This window comes from Heterocephalus glaber, unplaced genomic scaffold, assembly GCF_053883595.1.
Source record: "Heterocephalus glaber isolate CG9 unplaced genomic scaffold, H.glaber_assembly_v1.0 deba00001760, whole genome shotgun sequence".
Classification (NCBI taxonomy): Eukaryota; Metazoa; Chordata; class Mammalia; order Rodentia; family Bathyergidae; genus Heterocephalus; species Heterocephalus glaber.
The window spans coordinates 4,256,449-4,273,854 of record NW_028258457.1 but is presented as its reverse complement, the minus strand read 5'-3'; the positions used below and the strand labels follow the sequence as shown (position 1 = coordinate 4,273,854).

General features: G+C 56.9%; 1 protein-coding gene across 2 annotated transcripts; it reads left to right on the top strand.

Moving 5' to 3' along the window:
* Positions 1-1,305: 1,305 nt before the first annotated feature.
* Btbd2 (BTB domain containing 2) lies at positions 1,306-13,739 on the top strand. 2 transcript variants are annotated; one of them, XM_087201385.1, is made up of 10 exons: positions 1,306-1,374; positions 1,487-1,708; positions 7,505-7,624; positions 8,362-8,518; positions 9,449-9,554; positions 10,041-10,238; positions 11,439-11,631; positions 11,779-11,866; positions 12,425-12,571; positions 12,679-13,739. In XM_087201385.1, the coding sequence occupies exons 3-10, from the start codon at positions 7,542-7,544 to the stop codon at positions 12,838-12,840; spliced, it is 1,134 nt and encodes a 377-aa protein (XP_087057511.1). In that variant the 5' UTR covers positions 1,306-1,374; positions 1,487-1,708; positions 7,505-7,541; the 3' UTR covers positions 12,841-13,739. The 2 variants fall into 2 exon arrangements, with proteins under 2 accessions (XP_087057511.1, XP_004866134.2); XM_004866077.2 differs by having other exon boundaries at positions 1,321-1,708.
* The last annotated feature ends 3,667 nt before the right edge of the window (positions 13,740-17,406 follow it).

Here is a 17,406-nt window from a genome sequence, read left to right as displayed (position 1 = left end):
TCTCGAGTTTGCTAGCCAGGTGATGCTCTGCTGAGCTACATCCCAGGCCTAGTACAGCCCGTATAATCTGTATTTTATTTTATTTTCCAGTAGTGGACATTGAACCCGGGGCCTTCACACTGAGCTCCATCCTCAGCCCTTTTTAAAAAATTTTATTTATTTATTTATTTATTTATTTATTTATTTGGTATGGGGAACGAACTCAGGACCTTGCGCTTGCGAGGCAGGCAGCAGAACCACTGAGCTAAATCCCCAGCCCGCTTTTTATTTTTTATTTTGAGACAGGGTCCTCCTAAGTCACCCACTAAGTTGCTCAGGCTGGGCTGGAACTTGCGATCTGATCTTCCTGCCTCAGCCTCCCAGAGTGCTAGCTTTCACCGGGCCATTTGTTGAGTCTCAAATGCAGAGACAGCCCTCCCCTCTCCAGGTTTTCAGTAGCAGCTTTGTACAGTCTGTTTCCTCCTCTGGGAGGGCAGGTCAAGTAGGTCTGGGGTGGAGGATCTGACATCAAGGCGTGGGGGGCATCAGGCTGGGATTTAGTCTGGGGTCTGGGAAGTGCGATCTAGAATCTGAAGTTCCGGGTCTGAATATCTGGGGTGGTTCAGAATATCTGGGGCCTGTGGCCCAGCATTTAGGATCCCTAGTCTGGGATCTGGGCCTGGGGCCCCAGGTGTGCAATTCAAGGGATGAAGACAGGGTTTAGGACCTGAGTCTGGGGTCCCAGTCTAATGTCTGGGGTTCAGAATCTAGTGTCTGGTTCAGAATCTGATATCCAAACTCTAGCTAGGGTGCAGCATCTGCGGTCTGGGGTCCTGGTCCGCGGCTGATTTCGGGGCCTGAGTGCTTGAGTCAGAGTCTGCGTCCAGGCCTCAGGACCCAGCATCTAGCGTCTGGAGTGGGGTCAGGGTCTGGGCTCTGAGAGCTGAGCCAGCTCCTCCCTCGGCCCACCCTCCTCCACTACCCTTCTTGCTCTGCCCCTCTAGCTAGTCCCGCCCCTTCCCTCATCGGCCCCGCCCATTCCTCCTCCCCTCCATCTCTCCTGGCTTTCCCCTTCCTCCTCCCACCTCCCCTTCCTCCTCTTTCCTTCCTCCGAGGCCCCCATACCCTCCTCGTTCTTCTTCTTTCTCTCCTATTCCTCTTCCCTCCACCTTTCCTTCTCGATCTTCCGTCCTTCCTCCGAGCCCCGCCCACCACCAAGCCCCTCCCCCTTCCCTCCCATTTCAAGCTCCTCCCCTTCTCTTCCATTCCTCCTCCTTTCCCTCCTAGCCCCGTCCCTTGTCCCGCCCCGCCCCGGCCCCGCCCCTCTTCGCTCCGCCCGGCCCCCGCGCCGCAGCGACAAGATGGCGGCGGGTGGCAGCGGCGGGCGCGCGTCGTGCCCGCCGGGGGTCGGCCCGGGCGCGGGGGGCGGCCCGGGCCCCAGTGCCAACGCGGCCGCCCCGGCCCCCGTGAATGCCGCTGCGGCGCCCGCGCCCGGGCCGCCCCCCAGCTCCCCGCCGGGCCCCGGGGCGGACGCGCAGGCCGCGGGCGCCGAGCGCGAGGAGGCGGCGGGCGCGGGGGCTGCGCTGCTGCGCGAGCCCGTGTACAACTGGCAGGCCACCAAGCCCACGGTGCAGGAGCGCTTCGCCTTCCTCTTCAACAACGAGGTGCTCTGCGACGTGCACTTCCTGGTGGGCAAGGGGCTCGGCTCGCAGCGCGTCCCGGCGCACAGGTGGGCCGCGGCGGGCCTGCGCGGAACCCTGCACCCACGACCCCGCTCCCCGAGACCTTGCACCCTGGGACCCTGGATCCCAGGATCCCCGCACCTGAGCGCACCCCGGGACCCCCGCTCCCCACCACCCTGCACCTGGCACCCCTCCCGGGACCCCTCCACCCCCAAGTCCAGGCCCTGCACGCCAGACTCCCTGGACCTCTATAATCCCCACCTTGGTTCTCAGACCCTGCACCTGGGATCCTCATCCGGGCTCTGGTCCCTCCTTCACCCCGTTTGTGAACCCCCCAGACCCCTTCACCTCTGGGTCTTGACGACCCCATGCCCCTAGACACATACTCCTGCTACTCCCTGCACCCCCACCCCACCCCAGGACCCTCTGGCTCTGCAGTCTCCATCAGAGACCCTTGTGTTTCCCCAGACCTCTGCCAGAACCCCCGGCCTGCCCCCCAGCATCCTGCCTGCAATATCCTGCCTGTACCAAGACCCCAGAACAGACCCCCACCCACCTGGAAAACCCTTCCCACCCAGGGACCCCAGCTCCCGGACCCTTCTCCCTGTCCAGTATCCTCTGCATCCTCGCCCCCATGCCAGCTCTCTGATCCTTTCCTATTTTACAGGATTAGGGTCTCAGCGTGTGGGGTGTTGCTGAGTGGCCCCAGGGGAGCCTTCTGACCTGTGGCTTGTGCAGACCCCAGTTTCTGGGGACCTCTTTTGCTGGCGGTGTGTGCCTGGGCCTTCTGTGCTGGAGGATCCCATCCATGTAGGGTCCCAGGACTTCCCCTGCCTGTACATCAGCCCTTTGCTGTCCCCATAGGGGTGCGGCTTCTGCCCTTCCCCCAGGCCCAGAGCAGGCAGCTGGGGGGTTCGCAGCCTGTGACCCCTTCTGTGTTCACCCACTCACACCCACCTGTGCTGCTGGACTTCGAGCAGGCATCTTGAAAGATGCTCCCTCCTCCTGCCTGGCCTTGAGCCCTTTGGAGTGCATCAGGGAGCCCACCCAGTGCCCAGAGTTGGACACAGGGTTTCTGCTGCAGGAGCTGACGGGTCCCCACTTTGCTCTGGCTGACCTGGTGCATGTACTTGATTCATCTTTAAGGCTTTATTGGCTTGGTGGCAAAGCAGGGACCATAGTGGTGGGTGAAGACTTGGGGAGGAGCTGTGTAGCAGCTCACCCCAGGGGTGTGAGGACAGGAGGAGACTGCAGAGCCAGAGGCGGAGTTGGGTGTGTGGGAGCCACAGCAAGGCTAGAGCAGAAGTGAGGGGGCCCTATGTCTGAAGCACCTGAATTGGCTTTGAAGTGTGGAGTGAGCAGCCAGAGGCCTTGAGGCTACTCTGAGGCTTGGTAACACTGGGGCTTGGTGACATTGGGGCTTGGTGGGGAGGGCCAAAACGGAAGGCCAATTCAGCTTCTCCGGAGTAGATGTGGCCTTTTGGCCCAGTGCCAAGGTGGGTTGGCAGGTGAGGTAGCATCAGGGGCTGCGGTGGGGGGTCTCCAGACTTCTGGCTTGAGTGTCACAGGTGTGGACAGACTTGTAGGGACAGGTGTTGGCTTGGGTGGTAGCATAGCAATGGCTAAGCAATGGTATCTTGAGCTTTCTGTGCCTCAGTTTCCACATCTGTTCAATGGAGTGTCATACTTGCTTGTCACAGGTTTGCTGGAATGCTTTGACCTGACTTAGTCCTGTCACAGTGGCCAGGGCTCATTCCCAGAAGGGCGGGATGAACTAAAAGTGGACTGAGCCTAAGACAAAACGGGGAGAGAAAACAGCAAGGACCCAAGTGCTGCCATAGGGAGGGAAGCACAGCAGCTGCCTACTGGATCCCACGCTGGGGTAGTACTGCTCTCGTCCACAGGATGTTGGCTGAGGACTCAAGGATAGAGCAGAAGTAGCCAGGTCTTGTGGCTCACACCTGTTATCCCAGGACGCAGGAGGCTGAGGCAGGAAGATTGCCCTGAGTTCGAGTTCAGCTTGGGCCATGTAGTGAGTTCAAGGCCAGTCTGAACTACATAGAAGAAAGAAAGAAAAGCAGAAGTTGAGTGGGTAGGGTATTGCACATCTGTCATCCCAGCAATCTGGGAGGCTGAGCCAGGAGGATCATGCGTTCCGAACCAGCCTGGGTAACTTAGCGACTGCGCAGTACCCTGGCTCAAAATTAAGACTAAAAAGGCCTGGGGATGTAGTTTAGTCAAAGGCCTTGGATTCAATCCCCACTAACCTCCCCAAAAGGAGCAGAAAGGGGAGGATGGTGATTGACTCTAGGAAACCTGGAGACCGTCCCACACCAGGAGGTCATGGTCAGCATCACTGGTGACATGCTGTGGGCATGAGGTACCCTGAGAGTATGTGTCAAGAAGGGCACCGCATGCCGAATCCCGCACCCTCAGTGAGTAGAGTAGGATGGTGGGCCTCAGAGAGAGATGTCCACTTTCTAATCTCAGGGCCCGTGAGTGGGTATTCACTCGGGACAAAACCTTTGCAGATGTGATTAACTTTAGGGTCTCAAACTGGGGTCATCCTGGTTTCTCCAGTTGGAAGCTAAATCCAGGGCCCGTTGTCCTTGGGAGAGCAGAAGAGGCGCTATAGATTGAGGGAGAAGCCGAGTAAAGACCGAGGCAGAGCCAGCGTGCTTTGGGTCCAAGCTGCAGGTTTCCTGAATCCCTGATTTCAAGACCCCCCAGACCTGGGTCTTGGGTAATCATCTCCAGAAGTGTCAGATAAATTCTTTTTTCTTTTTTTAAATCTTTTTTTGCAGTGCTGGAGCTAACCCAGGGCCCTGCATGTGTTAGGCAGACGCTCTCTAATGAGTCTTTATTTTATTTATTTTACTTTGAGACAGTGTCTCCCTAAGTTGCCCAGGCTGGCCTCGAACTTGTGATCTTCCTGCCTCAGCCTCTTGGAATGACAGGCATGTGCCACTGTGCCCAGCAGTTCTGTGGTTTAAGCTGCACTGTATTGGTCATTTCTGCTGTGCTGGAAGAAACCTATGCACCCAGTGTAAATGCAGGGAACCAGACTCATGCAGATTGGACTGTGGGTGCTGTGCGGGACACCTGGCCACACCACAACACTGTAAGGGTCACCAAAACTAGGGAATGTCTGGGGCCTCTGTCAGCCCAAGGAGGCACAGTAACTAAATGCCATTGGGTGGGGTCCTGGGGCAGCAGGTGTATTAGGGGAAGAGCTGGTGCTATCAAAGTAAAGTCTGGAGTTTTATTTGTTTGTTGAAACTGGTCTCGTTGTGTAGCTGAGGCTGGCCTTGAACTCAGTGATCCTCCTGCCTCACCCTCCTGAGTGCTGCGATTACAGACATGTGCCACTATGCCTAGCTGGAGTTTATTTAGAAAGCAGGTGGAAAAAAAAAAAATCAAACCAAAAAGATAAGAGGGCTGGAGGTGCTACTCAGTGATGAGCCCTTGCCTGGTGTGTGCAAAGCCCCCGGGTTCCATCCCCAACACTAGAGAAAGAGAAGTGCTGGGGCCTCTTCTGATTTCCGGGTCTGGGGGTCTCTACCATCTTCCCAGTGTGGAGTGGACATGGCAGAAGGAAGCTGAGGTCAGGCCTGGGCACCTGGGACCACAGCTCGGAGTCTGTGTGAGGGAAGGGGCTCAGGTTCTCTGCACTGCAGGGCTCGACCTGGTCCTGTCCAGCCCAGTGTCCCATCCCTTTCCATGGCGTCAGCAAAGCCTTCCTCCCAGCCCTGCCGTGCAGTAGCCGCTCAGTAGCCATGTCGGGGCCCTGCTGGAATTCCATGTCTGTGGGGCAGGAAGCGTGGACCATCCTGAGGGCACTAGCTGGCCTCTGAAGTCCTCCTCACTATGTAGCCCAGAATGGCCTCAAACTCCAGGGAATCTTCCTGCATCAGCCTCCTGAGTGCTGGGATTACAGGCATGTGCCACTACTCTCAGCTAAAATTTTTATTATTTTTTTCTGTGTGGTATTTAGGATTAAAGCCAAAGCCTTTTCACTGAGCTCTTTAAAATTTAATTTGTTTTTAAATTTAATTTTTTATTTAGTTTGAGACAGGGTCTGTTTTCTTTTTTGTTTTTTTTGGTACCAGGGATCAAACTCAGGACCTTGCGCTTGTGAGGCAGGTGGTGGGACCACTGAGCTAAATCTGTGGCCCTCCCAGTTTCTTGAGTGCTGGAATTCTGAGGCAGGTACTCCCATGCCTGGCATGTCTGGCCTTTTATAAAAAATGTTTAGTTTGTTTATTTTTGTTTTGTTTTGTTTTGAGACAAGGTCTCGCTATGTAGCCTAGGCTAGCCTTGAGCTAGCAGCTATCCTGTCTCATGATTACAGGTGTGCACCACCAAGCCTGGTAAAAAAATGTATAACTTTTAAATTGTGGTAAGATACTCTGGTTTCTCTTCAGATCTATAAATCTTTCACCTTTTACATTGTGTTAAGATAACATAACATTAGAGCTGGGCATGGGGGTGCATGCCCAGAGGCTGAGGCAGGAGGATCGCTGTGAGTTCAAGTCCAGCATAGGCTACATAGTGAGTTCAAGGCCACTCTGAACTACATAGCAAGACCCTGTCTAAAACCATCAAAAAAAAGTACCATCTTAACCATTTCAGCACACAGCTCAGTGGCATTAAACACATTGACACAGCAGTGTGCAGCTCTCCCCACCCCGTATCTCCAGCACTTCATCTTCCTAAACTGAGCCTCTGTTTCCACGAAACACTGTCCCTTCTTCAGCCCCACACCTCCGAGGCCACTTCCTGTCTCTGGAATCGCCTGTCCTGGGGATTTCCTGCCCATGGAGCCCACGCTGTGTCCCCTCTGTTGCATCTTACTGAGCACAGCACCCTCCGGGTCCGTCCACACTGGCGAGTGTCACGGCCTCGCTCCTGTCGTGGCTGAGTGACCTCCCAGTGTGCGGCTGGACCTCAGTGTCCCTCTGTTCATCTGTGACACTGGGCTGTCCCCAGGGCCCAGGCTGCTGTGAACACTGGTGTGTGTGGCCCCATGTGGACATCCATGGTCATTTGTTCCAGAGGGAAAGAGGTGCCGGAGCCCCGTGGGTGGAAGCAGAGGTGCTGCCGGGTGCGTGGATGTGAAGCTTCCTGGAGCTCTGGAGGGGAGGCTGCCTGGAGCCCCACCTTGCAGCTGGCAGAGCCACCTGGGCTGTCCCGGGATGGGCTGGCATCACTGTGCGAGGCCTGTGTCCTTGACCATCCTCCTCTGGTGGCTCCGGGGCCACCACCTACATGTAGCGCAGCTGGGTGCCTCTGCTTTCCACTTTTGGCTGTTGAATGGTCCTCAGAGATTTCCCTGCAGGGGACCGAGATGCTTTTTTAAACGAGCAAGAAAAGGCGCTGCAGAGGGGCTTTATTTCTGGAAGCCACCCATGTCGGCGGGGAGTGCGTGGGCTGGGAGCTGGCTACACAACCATGAGCAGTTGGGGCACAGGTTCCTGTGACTGGGGATGTAGGGGAGGTCGGGACAGGGGAACTGCTCAGGGCCTCATGGTCCCAATGCAAGCCCTCTCAGCCCAGCTTAGGCGGCCTGGCCCTCAGGGATCGGGTCTGCTCCACCACAACAGCTAGGCCTGGGGCAGGAAGGAGAGGGATGGGGTGTGGGCACGGAGGGAAGGATGGATGTGGGGTTCCTAGGCCTCGCTGGTGCTCATCGGTCAGTGCTGCTCCCACCCTGGCCGGCCTTCTGGGGGCAGCTGTCCCCAGTGCGCTCTGGCCTGGTGCCTTCCTGGGTGGCTGAGGTCCCCAGTGGGGGTCACGACTGGGACCACCAGCCGGGCTGATGAGTGCCCTGTCTCCTGCCCCAGGTTTGTGCTGGCCGTGGGTAGCGCCGTCTTCGATGCCATGTTCAATGGCGGCATGGCCACCACATCCACGGAGATTGAGCTGCCCGACGTGGAGCCTGCAGCCTTTCTGGCGCTGCTCAAGTGAGCTTCCGGGGCCTGACGGGGTGGGAACAAGGGATGCCCACAACCTTGCGCCTGCTCCAGAGAGAGCTCCAGAACCATCTTCAGGAGGGGACCGGCTCCAGGCTAATTCTAGTGTCTCACTTTTTTTTTTCCTTTCCATTTTTTGAGACAGGGTCTCACTATGTAGTTCAGGCTGCCCTTGAACTTACTATGTAGCCTAGGCTGGCCGCAAGCTCACAGTGATCCTCCCGCCTCAGCCTCTCAGAGTGCTGGGATGACAGGCGTGCACCATTGCGCCTGGCTTGCTTTTTTCTTTTTTAATCTGCCCCAGTTGTGGTCCATGTTCAGTGTGTTGTGGGTGGGGCAGGGTCATCCACACATACCTGTGGCTCAGTTTGATGTTTGGGATCCTCAGAGTCACAAGGTTTGCAGTGGGTTTGTGCTCTGGGGAGGAGGGGAAGGCGACAGGAAGGAGCTGCATATTGTCACCCTCTCCCAGCTCCCCTGCACATAGGCTGAACCGAGCTGTGCAGACACGTTGCTGAGTGTGCCTGGTCAGGGCTCAGTGGACCTGGGTTTAGCCTCCTGGTGACGGCATCCTGGGTTGTGTCCCCAGCTCAGAGCACCCATAGGTGGTGATTCTGGATGGTTCCTCAGGGATCCTTCTGACCCATGCGGCGGGGCAGCTGGATTCTGCCAGCTTTGGGTGGGGGGTGTGGCCGGGCCTGACATCCTCACGGCCCCACCCACCTCAGGTTCCTGTACTCGGATGAGGTGCAGATCGGGCCCGAGACCGTCATGACCACACTGTACACCGCCAAGAAGTACGCGGTGCCCGCGCTGGAGGCCCACTGCGTGGAGTTCCTGAAGAAAAACCTGCGGGCTGACAACGCCTTCATGCTACTCACACAGGTGGCGGGGACCATGGGGACAGGATGCAGCCAGGCCGGGATCAGGGAGGGTGGGTGGGTGGCTGTGGGTCTTGCCCTGAGGTTAGATTGGATATCTTGTTCCTTGAAGACATGTTTTTTTCTTGCAGTGCTGGGGATGGAACCCAGGGCCTTTCCCCTGAGCTATACCCCAGCCCTTTTTATTTTTTATTTTGAGACAGGGTCTCGCTAAGATGGGCAAGCTGGGCTGGAACTTGCCATCCACCTGCCTCAGCCGCCCAGAGGGCTGGGATGACAGGCAGGCATCACCACACCCGGCTTGGCTCGGTGGCTGTCTCATCACAGGGAAGCGGCGGGTTGGCAGGGAGGTGCTGGGGTCCTGGGGCACACAGGTTTGGACTTTCGGGGTCTGATGGCCTGGTCGAGCTAGTGCGGCTGCAGACTAGGGGGCCACAGTGGGCAGGCAGCCGTGGGAGCCTTGAGCTCCTGGTCTCACGCTGACAGCCAGGGTCCCTCGGGTTCAAGGCTATCCAGGTGGCCTCTGCCTCAGGGTGTGCCGTGCCTGGAGTGTGGCTAGAGGGGACTGGCCGCCCAGGGCTCATGCTTGGGAGGCCTTGGGTCCCAGCTCTGGTGCTCAACTTGAATTCGTGCCCTGTTTTGCTTTTGAGACAAGGCCTCGCCCAGTTGCCCAGCCTAGCTTAGAACTTGCGCTCCTCCTATTCCAGCTCCCCTAGTAGCTGGGGTGACAGGCTGGGAATTTTTTCTTTGAGATGACATCTCAGTGTGTGTCCCAGGTTGGCCCCAAGGCCCTGGGCTCCACTGGTCTCTTGCCTCAGCCTCTCACGTAGGTGGGACGACAGGTGTGTGTCACCGTGCCCGGCTGTGGTAGGTGTGGAGTGGGGCCCAGGGTGGCCAAGCGCCGACATCCTGAGCCTAGTCCTTGCATTGTCAGGCGCGCCTGTTCGATGAGCCACAGCTGGCGAGCCTGTGCCTGGAGAGCATCGACAAGAACACAGCGGACGCCATCACCGCTGAGGGCTTCACGGACATCGACCTGGGTGAGCTGGGGCCGCAGACCTGACGTGGGGCAGGCGAAGGGTGGGGCTTGGGGCTGGTTTGAGGGTTCGCAGGGAGACTTGTGGGGGACCTAGGACTGACCCACTGCTCTAGGTGGCCACAGACTCGGAAGCTCCTGGGGCAGTCTGGGGGGTCCAGGCTTTCCTGTCCTGCTGTCACCATGATCCCAGCCTGTGGGGACCACCTGGTCCTCCCAAGAGAGGCTCAGCAGGCTTTTTGTACAAAAGGCCCCATGGTCTGTGTGCCTGGCTTTGTTGGTGAAATGGCTTCTGCTGAGATACTTTGACTTTGCCCTTGGTGGGTAGAAGCAACTGTAGGTGGAGGGACAGTGAACTGACATGGGGGTGTGCCAGTAAAACTTTACTGACAAAAAACCTTTATTGACACACATGAGCCAAGGGCCTCAGTCACTAGTGCCCAGGGGAGGCCTGTGGGCACAGCCCAGCTCATGGCTGCTCCACCCGCAGACACACTGGTGGCCGTCCTGGAGCGGGACACCCTGGGCATCCGGGAGGTGCGGCTGTTCAATGCAGTCGTGCGCTGGTCTGAAGCTGAGTGTCAGCGGCAGCAGCTGCAAGTAACACCAGAGAACAAGCGGAAGGTTCTGGGCAAGGCCCTGGGGCTCATCCGCTTCCCGCTGATGACCATCGAGGAGTTTGCTGCAGGTAATGGTGTGACCCTCTCCAGGGCCAGGAGCCTAGAGGTTCAGTGACAGTCCCTGAGTTCACTGTGGCAGTTGGGGAAATGCATAAAGACCAGAGGGAAGCCTCCTGTGGTGGCACATGCTTATCATCCCAGCACACTGTGAGGCTGAGGCAGGAGGATCACAAGTTTGGGCCCAGCCTGGGCAACTTAGCAACTTAACCAGACCCTGTCTCAAGGTTAGAAAATAAAAAAGGCCGGGTTGTAGTTCGGTGCAAAGGCCCTCCAAAAAACAATTCGGGGAAGGAGTGATTTGTTTTTCTTCTTGAGACAGGATCTCCCTATGTAGTTCATGCTGGCCTCAAACTCCTGGTGATCCTCCTGCCTCAGCCTCACAGTGTGCTGGGATGACAGGCGTGCACTGTCACACCCGGCAGGGGAAGGAGTGATTCTTGTGAAGTGTGATGCGGAGCATGTGAGGCCCCTGCCCACACCTGGTAGCCCCTCAGCCAGTCTGTGTCCTGGCTGTGGCCATAGCCCCATCCGTGTCACAGCTCTGCACCTGGTCTCAGCTTCTGCACTCCTTTGGTGCTGGCCTGGCTGGGGCCAGCACAGTCAGCTATGGGGCTCTTTGGAAGTGGCCAGTCAGTGCCTGCTCTCCGGGGCCAGTCCTAGAAGCCAGGGCTTGACCTAGGGCATGCTGGCCTGGGAGGCAGTTGGGAGCGACACCCCTGGCCGTGACCCGGTACGTGGACAGGCAGGGCACAGCCTCCGCGTATTGTGACCTGAGACAGCTGGTCCTGGAATGGGTGCTTTTTTTTTTTTGAGACAGGGTCTTGGTGTGTAGTCCAGGCTGGCCTTGAACTCACTATGTAGCCCTGGCTGGCCTCAAACTCATGGCAATCCTCCTGCCTCAGCCTCCCAAGTGCTGGGATTACAGGTGTGTCCAAGCACACCAGGCCTTTGGAGTGGGTCCTTTGACCTGGAGCTAGCATGGCTAGGAAACTGGGTCTGGTCTTGAGATTTCATCTGTGAGCAAGCAAATCTGTTACCTTCGGCTACTGAGACCCTGCCCCAAAATACCAGGGCAGAAGCCCCACCCCCACCCCCTAGCAGAGGACCCAGGGAGGAGGCACCTGGATCCCCAGGTCTCAGGAGTTGAGCCACCTGTGGCCCCTTGGAAGACAGGGAGTGTCCTGCTGAGCTCTCCCACCCCACCGCAGGCCCTGCGCAGTCCGGCATCCTGGTGGACCGGGAGGTGGTCAGCCTCTTCCTGCACTTCACCGTCAACCCCAAGCCGCGAGTGGAGTTCATCGACCGCCCTCGCTGCTGCCTGCGTGGCAAGGAGTGCAGCATCAACCGCTTCCAGCAGGTGGAGAGCCGCTGGGGCTACAGTGGGACCAGTGACCGCATCAGGTGTGCCCATGGGGCAGTTGCCTGGGGACTGCATGTCCTCAACGCCCAGCTCTTTTTGGCCTTTTCTGTTTGGCTGATGTCTGGCTCTTTGCTCGCTCGGGCCCAGCCCTGACACTGATGCAGTGGGCCTGTTTCCTTCTTCTGCAGGTTCTCGGTCAACAAGCGCATCTTCGTGGTGGGCTTCGGGCTCTACGGATCCATCCATGGGCCCACAGACTACCAAGTGAACATCCAGGTGAGCAGCAGCCCCACCCACAAAGGTCACGCCACAGCCACAGCCACAGCCACAGCGGCTGTCTTGATCCTCCCATGCAACAGCCAGGCCCCAGGCCATGCCCACACCAGACTTCCTTTTCATCACACACCTGGCCAGCCTGAGGCTGTGCCATACTGGCTCCCCATTCCCGTGCTCTAGGCCAGGCCATGCCTCACCCAGGCAGCACTGCAGGCCACACCCACACTAGACCCCGCCCCATGCCACATTAACATCAGCTTCTAGGCCACACCTACCTCAGGCTCTTCCTCCACCTCAAACCCAAGCCCTGGTTGTACCAGGCCCTGCTGCCAGCCATGCCAGACCGGTATTCACTTTTCATCTCCACCTTACCCAGGCCCCACCGCTAGACTATGCCCACATCCAGGTCCCACCTCCACCTCACACCCAAGCCACGCCCACACATGAGGACCTTTTACTACACCACACCCACCTCATGCAGGACCCACCCCATGCAAGCCACACCCACACCACCATCAGGCCCCACCCAGGTCCTTGAGCTCCCCCTCCTGCCCACAGATCATCCACACCGACAGCAACACAGTCTTGGGCCAGAACGACACGGGATTCAGTTGCGATGGCTCGGCCAGCACCTTCAGGGTCATGTTCAAGGAGCCGGTGGAGGTGCTGCCCAACGTGAACTACACGGCCTGCGCCACCCTCAAGGTCTGTGTGGCGGGCATCTCCCCCTCCCCTGCCCGACTTCCCCAGGACATCCTTCACCCGATGGGACTTGGGGGGCTTCCCAACCTTACTGTCCCCACCTCTCACAGGGCCCCGACTCCCACTATGGCACCAAAGGCTTGCGCAAGGTGACACATGAGTCACCCACGACAGGGGCCAAGACCTGCTTCACATTCTGCTACGCGGCAGGGAACAACAATGGCACCTCGGTGGAGGACGGGCAGATCCCAGAGGTCATCTTCTACACCTAGGCTGAATGGCCCCAGGGCATTGTCCACGCATCCACTCCCTGCCACCTGAGCATCCAGAAGGGGCGTCCCTGTGTCCGTGGTACAGCGTGGCTGGTGTCCAGAGCCCCGGGTGGCTGTGAGACAATCCCTCAAAATGCCATGGGCCGGACAGGGCGGTGCCTCCACCCTGGGGCCAACCTAGGCCAAGGGTGGCAGGCCTGTGGGGGTGGCTGTCCCCACTGTCCGGGCAGCTCAGGGCCGGCAGCCACTCACCTACGCGGATGGAGCGGTGTGGTCTCCTGTCTGTCGAGTGCACATGCAATGCCTCAGACCCCCTTTCTGAGCTCAGAACCCTAGGTGAGGGGTCCCACAGGCACTAATTGGGGTCTTCTTTCGTTCTTGTCTGCTCACTGGGGACACCAGGGCCTGGCCAGCCATGTACCTGAGGCCACCCTGACCCCTGGCCTGCAGAGAGCGTCCCCCCTCCAAGACACTGGAGACACATGAGTGGAACTCTGGCGGGGCTCAGCCCCAGTGCTTTCCCCAAGGGCAGCCCCTGTCCAGGTAGCAGGTGGTTTGCTGTTTCTGTTCTCGCCCCACCTGTGGGCCAGTAGGGCCGTCACTGTCCTCTCTGGACAGAAGGCTCGAACCCAGCCCCTGTAGCTAAGCAGGGCCCAACCCCATGTGCCTGGAGGGACGAAGCGGGAGGCTGCCCCCTGAAACAGGCAGGACCCCAGCTGGCCTGGTGTGGGGTCCAGAGGCGCTGCCCACCCCCTGTACATACTGTAGCCCCAGCTCGCCACCCCAAGCACCCATGTGTCTGTCCCAGTGACTCCCCTGGAACCTGCATCCTCCCTGAAGCCATGGAAGGTGTGCCCTCCTCACACCGAGTCATTTTTTAAATAAAGGAAAGAAATGCACTGGGTGTGAGCTGCTGATTTGCGCCCCACCTGACACTGCCAAGCCCAGGCGCTGACTACCCGAGCAGAGGCCAGGGAAGCTGTTCGAGGCAGGGTCTACAAGGTGCCAGCTTCCCAGGACAGTGCAGGGTGAGGGCAGCACCTCAGGCAGTGTCCTGACAGGCTTGGAGGTCTGAAAGGATCTGTGGGTGCCCAGCTCCTGTGAGCAGCAGCCAGTGACGACACCACCGCCGTCAGCACAGACCTGGAGTGTGTCAGTCCCAACACAAAGCCAAAAGCTACAGAGCGTTCCAGTAAATAGAGGGCTGAGGGAGAGAGAGCATGGAGTGGGGGACTGTGGTGAACACCTGGGACCTCAGCTGCTTAGGAGGCTGAGGCATGAGAACTGAAATTTGAAGCCAACCAGGGGAACTTTGTGAGACCGTCTTACAATGGCTCAGTGGTGGGTGCTTCCCTAGCATGTGTAAAGCCCTGGGTTCTATCCTGACCACCGCAATAATTAAAAAGTCTACAGCCCACTTACTCCCAAGTACTTCAGAAATGAGTTAGCAGAGAACTTACAGATTCAGGACAGCAAAAGCGATGGGTGTGTACCGCATGCCTGTCATCCCAGCACTGGGAATCTGGGACAGGAGAACTGCAAGTTTTAGTACAGCCTAGGCAACTTAGCAAGACCCTGTCTCAAAATAAACAGGGCTGGGGAATGTAGCTTAATGCAAAAGATCTGAGTTCAATCCCCAGTATTGAAGAAAAGACATGTGGAGACAAACCTAAAGGTCTGACTTCCAGAGGGGAAAGAGCGCTCCTAGGTGAGCAGAGCTCCCAGCATCCCCTGCGCCCTGGGTGGGGTTGGCAGCGCTTTAGGCAGAGCCATCTCTGAGGAAACCCAGGCTGGGTGGGTGTCTGCTGAGCCTGATGGTGAGGCTGAGGTGCCAGTGCAGGGTGAAGCCTCCTGCTGTCCTCCGACACTGGGAATCAGGCTCTGTGGGACTTGGGGTGAGCTGAGGCCGTGTGGTGTCACAGCCTAGCTGGCAACCTCAGCTCCTAACTAGAATGGAGAGCAGGACCTGCCTGCACATGGTGCACCTTTCAGAAAGCATTTACCCAGGAGCCTTCTGCACAGCACCTGGCTCACGGAAAAACCACAATCAGCCCCCGGCCCTCCCACAGGGGCCCACCCAGGTGTGAAACACATGGAGGTTCTATACTGGCTAACAGAACTGAGGGCCTGGGCTAAGCACCTTTTCTTTTTCTTTTTTTTTCTTTTTTTTTGCGGAAATGGGAATGGAAACAGGACCTTCACTGAGCCACACCCCCATCCCCTTTTAAAATGAGGTCTAAATTGTACAGGCTGCAGCCAAACATGCATCCCTCCTGCCTCAGCCTCCTAGAGTGCTGGGATGACAGGTGTGTGCCACCATGCAAATAAATAGGATGGCTAACAAGTAGACAAAACAAAAGAGATTTAATAGGTCAAAACAAAGTGTCCAAACTAAACAAAAAAAATTAGAAAAGCCAGCAGCCAGTATGAAACCTGTGAAATACAAATGGTCCTGCAAACGGGAGCTGAGGTCCTGGGGCAGAAGAAAGGTCTCAGGAGCTAGTATCCGATGTTTCCTAAGTGATGAAAGGCACTGCTCCATAGATCCAAGCTCGGGAAATTCCAAGGAGAATACATACAAGAAAACCACACAGCAATCAATGGAAAACTAAAGACAAAGAAATTCTGGCACGGTGCTGCACATTTAGTCCCAGGCCTCATGTCTACTAGCCTGGCAAGTGCTTTGTCGTCAGCAGCTTCCCCAGGGCAAGTGCTCTGTCGTCAGCAGCTTCCCCAGCCCAGGAAAAACTTAAAAGTAGCTAGCCTGCCAGGTGCAGTGACCTATGCCTGTCATCTCAGCACTCTGGGAGGCTGAGGCAGGACCACCAAGTTCAAATTCTGCCTGGGAAATTTAGCAAGATCTCTCAAAATAAAGAGGGTGGGGATATAGCTCAGTGAAAAGGCCCTGGGTTCAATCCTCAGCACCAACAATAACAAAAAAGGCAAATAAAAAGGTCCATTATTTTGAAGTGAATGACAATCACTGATGCTAACAATTTCTCAACAAAAATAATGGGAGTATTTGAAATGCTGAAAGGCAAGATAGCAAAACAAAAACTCATTCTGAGTTTCATTCTGAGCAAGACATCCTTTGCTAGTGACATCAAGGTAAAGATCCTGTGGGCAGCTAAGGCTGGGAGGCCGGACTACAGGAAGAGGTGTGGCCCAGTCTCAGGTGGAAGGACACTCACAGGAGGGAACGCAGAGCGCCCCAGAGGGACACTGGGGTGCAGCCTGTGTACCGAGCCCAGCTCACACGAGCCACATAAGGGCTCACAGTGGAGCTGCACCTTCACCTCTCTACCTTCTCACTCTGAGGTCAGAGTCTCACTGAGTTGCCCAGAGTGGGCTCCAACCTGTGATCCTCCTGCCTCAGTGTCCCATGTGGCTGGGATGACAGGCGTGTGCCAACACATCTGCTGTATAAAATGCATTTTAAAGAGTACAGGACAAATTCAATAGCAGGAAATTGTGGGGTTGTAAGATGTAGAAATAAAAATAATACTGAAAAAAGGGAAAAATGAAAACAGGCTATTTGTATTATATCAGTATACACACACACTCACTCATGCATTCTCCACGTGCATGTGCTGAAAGCCAGTTAAGCAGACGTGCCAGCTCCAGTGTGACATGATAGGGTTCAATCTTTTTTTGTACTGGGGATCCAACTCAGGACCTTGTGTTTGTGAGGCAGGCATGGCACCACTGAGCTAAATCTCCGGCCCCGTTTTGTTTTTTTGAGACAAGGTCTCGCTATGTAGTTCAGTCTGTCCTTGAACTCACTATGTAGCCCAGGCTGGCTTCGAACTCCAAGATCCTCCTGCCTCAGCTTCCTGAATGCTGGGATTACAGGTGTGCGCCACCATGCCTGCTGGTGGGCTCAATCTTAACTCTCCTTTCTGCCCTTCCTTTTGGACTTAACCATGAACAGGGTCCCACTATGCTCTCCCATGCACAGGTGACATGTGAATGACCTCTAACTCCACACCACGTCCAGCACAACCCCTTGAACCTGTGGTGATCCTCCTGCCTCAGCCTCCTGAGTGCTGGAATTACAAGTGTGCTCCCACACCAAGCTGGCTCATCCATCTTCTCCCATCCAAGCACTAACCAGGCCCGACCGTGCTTAGCTTCCGTGATCGGGCACGTTCGGGTGGTACGGCCGTAGACCGCACCCATCTTCTGCACGGTTTCTACTTCATCACTGCACTTTGGTGCTCTTGTTCTCCACCTTTGTCCTGTCTTAGAGGTCCATTCCTGAGGGAGTTCGCCTGCCCCCAGGTCCTGTGGCCTTGCTAAGTTCCCCAGGCTGGCCTGGAACCGCGATTCTTATCTCCCGGGACAAAAGGCATGTAAACATGTCGGCCCAACCTCTGCCGCCCTTCCACAACTCTGTTGTTGGAAGGAAACCAGGGCTGGCAGGGCAGGCTTCGGGGTTGCCTTGCTCAGTGGTACAGGGTCCCAGCCATGTTTTCTGGACCACTGCTGCTCTCCCAACCTGCTTTCCAGCCCCTGCGGAGAAGCTCTCTTTCTCTCTCTGCCCCAGTCACGGGGTGAGCTGTGACT

What these genes read in the sequence shown, in the direction of transcription:
- Btbd2 (XM_004866077.2), top strand. Translation starts at nt 1,341, where the DNA reads ATGGCGGCGGGTGGCAGCGGCGGGCGCGCGTCGTGCCCGCCGGGGGTC. An exon ending in CAGCGCGTCCCGGCGCACAG is followed by an intron (nt 1,709 to 7,504) that starts GTGGGCCGCGGC and finishes CTCCTGCCCCAG; the next exon opens with GTTTGTGCTGGCCGTGGGTA. An exon ending in ACTACCAAGTGAACATCCAG is followed by an intron (nt 11,867 to 12,424) that starts GTGAGCAGCAGC and finishes TCCTGCCCACAG; the next exon opens with ATCATCCACACCGACAGCAA.